This window comes from Rutidosis leptorrhynchoides, unplaced genomic scaffold, assembly GCF_046630445.1.
Source record: "Rutidosis leptorrhynchoides isolate AG116_Rl617_1_P2 unplaced genomic scaffold, CSIRO_AGI_Rlap_v1 contig224, whole genome shotgun sequence".
Taxonomy (NCBI): domain Eukaryota; kingdom Viridiplantae; phylum Streptophyta; class Magnoliopsida; order Asterales; family Asteraceae; genus Rutidosis; species Rutidosis leptorrhynchoides.
The window spans coordinates 53,957-61,629 of NW_027266473.1; the positions used below are offsets into that span (position 1 = coordinate 53,957).

General features: G+C 36.0%; 2 protein-coding genes and 1 pseudogene across 2 annotated transcripts; all 3 read left to right on the top strand.

Annotated features, from left to right (window-relative positions):
• Window positions 1–1,192, top strand: LOC139882078 (F-box protein CPR1-like). Its single transcript, XM_071866453.1, has 2 exons — window positions 1–660; window positions 755–1,192. The coding sequence occupies exons 1-2, from the start codon at window positions 1–3 to the stop codon at window positions 1,190–1,192; spliced, it is 1,098 nt and encodes a 365-aa protein (XP_071722554.1).
• A 2,310-nt stretch (window positions 1,193–3,502) lies between these two features.
• LOC139882079 (F-box protein CPR1-like) lies at window positions 3,503–4,588 on the top strand (annotated as a pseudogene).
• Window positions 4,589–6,196: 1,608 nt separating this feature from the next.
• LOC139882080 (F-box protein CPR1-like) lies at window positions 6,197–7,320 on the top strand. Its single transcript, XM_071866454.1, has 2 exons — window positions 6,197–6,734; window positions 6,785–7,320. The coding sequence occupies exons 1-2, from the start codon at window positions 6,197–6,199 to the stop codon at window positions 7,318–7,320; spliced, it is 1,074 nt and encodes a 357-aa protein (XP_071722555.1).
• The last annotated feature ends 353 nt before the right edge of the window (window positions 7,321–7,673 follow it).

Here is a 7,673-nt window from a genome sequence, read left to right on the forward strand (position 1 = left end):
ATGGAGAAATACTTCCCACCGGAATTATTATCGGATATTTTCTCTCGATTACCGGTTAAGTCTATCCTCCGTTTTAAGTGTGTTTCAAAGAAGTTTTGCTCCACAATCAACGATATCGATTTCGTCAAACTCCACTCCTCTCAGTCCTTGAAGAACAAAACAAATTTCAAGCTCGTCATCACCGATGGAGATGGTCACATCATTTTACTACGATTTGATTCACTTGAGGACCCCGAGTTTCTCGAAAACCCATTGAAATATAAAACCAGAGATTTTGTCTATCCGATTGCGGTGTGCAACGGCATTGTTTGCCTTATTAGACTAGATAACACCGTTGCCTTGTTCAACATCGCCACGAGAAATCACCGAATCTTGCCTTCCTTGGATGATGAATCATTCTCTTTTCAAGTTTTTGGTTACGATCCTTCCAATGATGACTACAAGGTCGTTAGGGTTACCGCTCCCGAAGTCATGGTGTATAGTTTGAAAGGAAATGCTTGGAGGAAGCTTAACAAAGATTTCCATTATCCCATTAATTCCGTTCACACTTCAGCTCCATGTTTTTCAGGCAACGTTCATGTCCTACTGGCTCCCGTTCAAGGTATAAGGGAAGACAATTTGATTCTACGTTTTGATTTATCAACTGAGGAGTTCGAAGAGGTGCCATTGCCTGATTTTCTTCTTCCGAGCAATGTTCATATGTGTTTGGCAGCGTTAGGAGGATGTCTTTGTGTGGTTTGGCATTATGATCAAGAAGCTAGGGGAAAATATATGGATGATGAAGGAATACGGGATAAAGGAGTCGTGGACGAAGCTGCTTTCAGTAGTCGAGCAAGAAGGAATTAGGCAAATGGATTACTCCTTGGTACTTCCGGTTGCCTATTCCTTGAATAGAGAAAAAGTGTTGTTGAGATTGACAGGTTCAAGAGAAAAATGCACAAAGCTAGCGTGGTATGACCTGAAAAAGAAAAGGATTGAAATGTTAGGAAAATTGAAAGATACGCTGCCAAGAGATTTCTTTGCGAATGTCACGGTGGAGAGCCTTGTTTCTCTAGAGGAAAGGAAGCAACAATTGATCTTGTACGACCAAGACAATCATTATGGATGGGATGGTCGCGGCTTGATCACCGCAATGCGTATTTTCATTGTGCTCGTAATCGCTCTGCTAGCTCTATGCTTTATATCATCATGATCATCGGCTCATCATGTCCATTGCCGTGATCGCAATATATATAACAATATAGTAGAATAATTGAGTGCATTAATTTAGTTAGAATGATTGTCCTATATTTTCCATTTTATGAGTTGTATTTAATTTATATAACATATTATATTGTAATAAACTGTGATCCATTAATCCCATCAATGAAAATTATGAAATATTTAGCATTGCAGTTTAATTAATTATTAAACTTATGAATGTTCCTATAAGGCTAATCCTGATTGTGAAAACTACGGAACATCTTTATTCTAGCTCTCGTAGGAAAACTAGTCAGCCAATCCTAATCATTTTTTTGATCAATTGGTTTATTAAACTGATTTGCGACAACCTCATGATGATCAATTTGTTTCTTAAAACGTATCATTTGCATTAACATTATCATCCAGTAAAAGCAAACTCTCCCGAAAAGGTCTGAAAACGCAACTAGCAGCTAACCATTTAACACTTGCCGTCTCTAAGTCTTGTTCGGTGGTAATGATTGCACGTGGCATCTCCAAGTCTTGTCCAGTCGTAATCTGATCAATCATTCGTTGATTCAACAGAGGAAACAATTCCCAAAAATTTCTGCCGAGCTTTTTCTAACGCAAAAGCAGTATCATTCTCCGTAGGTCAACCAAGGTAAGGATGGCAGGCATATTATTAACAGAGCTTAACTTTCATAGTTCATACGTTGGTCCATGACTCCATGTTACTGTAATCTTTCATTGCCCACAATTGTATTAAAATACCTTATATATCACTAGTTTTGTATCTAGCATAGTAGCCTCCAAGTTATGCGGAAACTTGATCCATCGAAACAACTCTATATTCACATCAAAGCCCAAAATGACAGAAGTACGATTTCCTTATTCCTTTCTTCAGCTATCCAATGTAGAGCCACCATTGAACATAGGGGGCGATTGTTGTTTAACATAGTACTTGTGATGAATTTGACCATTAAATTTCCAAGAATTATGATTTATTGAGAAAATTCAATTTGAGAATCTACACCTATTTTGTATTGAAGAATTCTCAAAATCCTCGTAGTCATTAGCCAAAGAGTCGAACGCAAATCCAAGATGTTGAATGAATGTAGAAGGACGGTTTGGGATGAGATTTGATCGAGGGAGGGTAAGCAGCTTCTGTGTGGTGGGATTTAACAAAACAATGGAATATAGATGTTTGGCAAAGCATATGACACCATTGCAAATTGCGATACAAGTTGTGACAATTTCGAAACATCATCCAGCGAAGGTATGCCATGATCTGGTAAATCATCTACAAAATCATTTTTTGTCTGATCCGCACCAAAAACTTGAAGAAAAGGCCCAAGCATTTCAAGCACGAGGGAAGTGATATCTCATCAGGATCATGGTTTACTCTATAAGGCCATCACAACAAGGGTTTTGGATTGAGGGGTTTAGCTAATCCTAATCATGTTTTACTTCTACTTGTAATTCCTATGTATAGTAGACGACTCATTCATACAATCTTGACAATCTTATCTTATTTTATACTATATACAGTAGAAACAACTAATTCAAATGTTTTAATTGTAGATTTGACCGTCTGATCGAATTTTGACATGTGTTTATTAATTTTTAATAAGAATAATAGAATTAAGATTTTAATAGGATTATAATTGAGTTGTTCCAATTATAGATTTTATCGTCAAATCTAAATTCGACAAACGTTGAATAACTTTTTAGTTTATTTATATATCAAAGAAAAAAATAGAAGTGATATTTTAATGAGATTATAATTCTAAAAGAAAACTCAAAATAATTGTAACTAGTGTAGTACCCGAGCATTGCCCCGATTCATGTTCCATATATTTTTTTGATGTTGAATTCATATATACAAGCCCTACACTCATTAGAGATGATTGCGACATCTTCCCACACGTTTGTGACTATGCCCATGGATAAAGCGACGAGCGATCTTCGACTCGGGATTTCATCGGATTATAATTCTAAAAGAAAACTCAAAATAATTGTAATTGATCAATTTATATATTTATTGTTTAAAGTATGGTTTCCATCCAACGGACGGGGCTATAATTTGTATATTAGAAATATGCATAGAGTTTCTATCATCATCAATTACAACACACGGATCAAAAACATGTCAAGGAAACCTGATCTAATGGATTCAAAATAACTAAAAACATCTTTATGGATCTACTTCTTTCTTAAGTAGAAGTTTAGGGACTTTTCTTTTCTATATGAGCGTTTACTTTTGTTCGTCTTCATCTATATATCCTCTCGCTGCTTGTTCTCCTAATTTATCAAACAAACTTGGATGGAGATAACTGATCTTCCACCGGAAGTAATAAGGGATATTCTCTCCTGATTGCCTGTGAAGTCTCTGCTCCGATTTAGGTGTGTTTCGAAGCCCTTTTGCTCCACCATCGATGGTGATGCTTTCGTCAAACACCACTATTCTCAGTCCTTGAAGAACAACGTCAATTTCTCCCTCGTCATAACTAACGAGAAATCATACGGTGACATCGTGTCCTACCGATGTGATTCGATCAAGAACCCTCTGTTAATCGAAAACCCATTGAAAGATGGACACGCCAATGATTCCTTCTGTGGCGTAGGGTTTTGCAACGGCCTGATCTGCATCGAGACAACCAATGGATATGTTGCATTGCTCAACATCGCCAGGAGAAAGCACTGGATTTTGCCTCGTTTCGAGGATGTTGGATATATTCACATGTTTGGTTATAATCCTTGCGCTGATGACTACAAAGTCCTAAGGGTTCGTAGTCCCAAAGTTATGGTTTATAGCCTAAGAGAAAATGCTTGGAGGAAGCTTCAAAAGGATTTCCCTTACGGAATTCGTTATATGCACACTGAATTACCATGTGTTTTAGGTAACATTCACTTCCCGCTATTCAGATATGTCAATACGGTAATTCATTTTGATTTATCGACGGAGGAGTTGGATGAGGTGCCATTGCCTGATTCTCTACTTTCCAAAAAAGATGAACTGTATTTGACGATGTTAGGAGAATTTCTTTGTGTTGCTTCGCATTGTGTGCCAGGACCCACTAATACTACAGATATATGGGTGATGAAAGATTATGGTATAAAAGATTCTTGGACGAAGCTGCTTTCTGTAGTTTCACCTCCTGAAGGAATAATGACATTCATTCTCAACATAATTCCATTGGCATATTCGTTGAACAGAGATAGGATCCAGCTGAGAATTACTAGTACAGAAAGTTTGGCTTGGTATGACTTGAAGGAGAAAAAGATGGACATGTTAGGAAAATTAACCGAGATGCGCCTGCCAACATATATCTTTGTAGGTACCATTGTGGAGAGCCTTGTTTCACTAGAGGTAGTGCAAGAAGAAAAAGAAAGAGAAGCAGTTAATTAGTGAAATAGAATAACAATTTTTTTACTCAATTCCACAATTCTTTATTTTTGTCTGAAGAACTGGTTGTTTTCCTAATGATTAGCACTTTGAGACCTTAGCTATTCTTTTGGACAAGTTAGTCGAGCCTGATTTTTAGACTCATTATTCCATAGACTAAAAACGCCACAAAGTGCGATGAGTTCAATGAAATGAATCTATGTTTGGATGAGTCCATTTATCACACCCGATTGTTTTAAGCATAATTTTTAATTCCTTCAACTTTAGTTTTGATTACCTATCTTCCATATATAATCACATCTAAAGTTCTCAATAGTATATTTTCTTAACATTCGCATTCAATTTTTCTAAAACTAACTGATGGGAAACATGAAGGTTTAAATATTGCTCCGCACATATTCCCTAAATGACATTAAGAAAATGTCTATAAGTTGTCAGACATACCTACTTAGAATCATATTAACTTGCTTCGGAAGGGGGGAAAGAACGAGCATTGTGCGTTGAGCATATGTCATGTCGATTTGGAGGGACGTTTAAACTGGTTTTGTGTAACATCGGAGCATGCATGATTGAGAGAGAGGCTCCGCAAATTCGAAAAGAAATTAACTTTAACCATAGTTGGTGAAGATCTCAAATATAATTTTCTATTTTGCCTACAGATCATGTCTGGCATGAAAGAATGATTGTTGATCCCTAAACCCTATTCCTCATATGTTCTCCATCTCACTTGCTTTACTCTAGCTGAATTCCTTTTTTAGACACCGCCCAGATTTTGGAAATGCATAGCTCAACTTCTGCTCAACTTTAGTTATTAACGTTTTAATCCCTAACGTCTAAAAACCGTCCAGTATAGTCCAAGATATTAAACAATGTTCAGACGTGGATACTTGAAAAGTTTGTCTCCAGACGAGATTTTATTAGTATTTTCCACTGTTGTTTAATCTTCAATAGTTTATTAGTATTACCCTCAAAAAAAAAATTAGTATTTTTCTTTTATTTAGTATTTTAATTTTAATATGATGTTTTCTATTTTCCATTTTATGTGTTGTATTGAATCGAGATAACACATTGTTCCATTTATCCCATCAATGAAATATATAACATATTAATTTATTTATTTTGAGATAATATAACATTAACTATGTTTTTAATACAAAATAACATTAATTTATATATATACATATTTAATTTATGAATATTCCCAAGGCTAATGCTAATTGTAATACTATTCCTACGGAAAGTCATTATTCTAGTTATTATAGTCCTAATAGGAAACCTAGTTAGTTAGCTAATCCTACTCAAGTTTTACTTCTTCTACTCCGTACTTGTCATTCCTCAGTATAGTCCAGAAAAGAATTCATACATTTAATATATTAAGAAAATATATTTAGTTTCTATCATCAATTACATTAAAAAAGGATAAAAAATATCACGGAAACCTACCTAGCTAGTCGGTCTAATGGATTCAAAATAAGTAAAAAAATATTTTTATGGATCTATTTATTTCTTAAATAGAAGTTTAGGGACTTTTTTCTTTTCTAGACCGGCGTTTACTTTGTTCGTCTTCCATCCTCTTGCTCCTTGTTCTCCTAATTTATCTAACAAACTTTGATGGAGATAACTTATCTTCCACCGGAACTAATAAGGGAAACTCTCTCCCGATTGCCTGTGAGGTCTCTGCTCCGATTCAGGTGTGTTTCGAATCCCTTTTGCTCAACAATAGATGGTGATGATTTCGTCAAACACCATTTTTCTCAGTCCTTGAAGAACAACGTTAATTTCTCCCTCGTCTTTACTTGTGCTGACATCGTGTTCTACCAGTATGATTCGCTCGAGAACCCTGTGTTAATCGAAAACCCATTGAAAACTGGACCCAACGCCAAGGATTCCTTCTATCCAATCGGGTTTTGCAACGGCCTGATCTGCCTCGAGAGAACCGATGGATACACTGCGTTCCTCAACATCGCCACGAGAAAGCACCGGATTTTGCCTTGCTTCGAGGATGGAATTCACTATTTCCAAATGTTTGGTTATGATCCTTCCATTCATGACTACAAGCTCATTAGGGTTTTTAGAACCAAAGTTATGGTTTATAGCCTAAAAGAAAATGCTTGGAGGAAGCTTAAAAAAGGTTTTCCTTATCCGTTTGGTACTTTTCGTTTTGAAGCACCATGTGTTTCAGGTAAAATTCACTTCCAGCGATTTCACTGCTCGGATGTCAAATGGTAATGCGTTTTGGTTTATCCACGGAGGAGTTCGATGAGGTGCCATTGCCTGATTCTCTCCTTCCAAACGAAAATTACCTGTATTTGGCGATGTTAGGAGAATTTCTTTGTGTAGCTTCTTATTGTGTGCAAGGACCGGCCACTACAGATATATGGGTGATGAAAGATTATGGTATAAAAGATTCTTGGACGAAGCTGTTTTCTCTATTCTTACCTCAAGATAGACTAATGGGATCAATTCCCAAGGTAGTCCCAGTGGCATATTCCTTGAACAGAGATAATATCCTGCTGAAAATCATCACTGGTTATACAGGTTCATCACAATCTACAACTTTGGTTTGGTATGACTTGAAGGAGAAAAAGATAGACATGTTAGGAAAATTGAACGAGACGCTGCCAACATATTTCTATGGAGGTACCATTGTGGAGACCCTTGTTTCACTAGAAGTAGTGCAAGAGAAAAAGAAAGAGCAGCAAACAAGGGTTGCACAAGTCTTTATTTTCGTCTGAAGAATTGGTTGTTTCCTAATGCTTAGAAATTTGGGACTTAGCTATATATTCTCTGAAGCAGGATTGCAAAACATACAACTCTGGGCTTTCCACATGCATGTCTCTTCTATTTTTATTCATTCAACTTTAGATATGATATCTTCTATATATTCTCACATCTAAAGTTCCAAATATTATATTTTCTTAACATTCGTGTTCATTTTTCTAATACTAACTAATCGGAAACGATATGAAGGTTGAATTGCTCCGCACGTATTCTTGAAAGAAATTAAGAAAATGTCTCACAATTAAGTTATTTATAATTTATTACTCAACATATTATTAATTTTCCAATTAATTTGCCTGCGGAATGT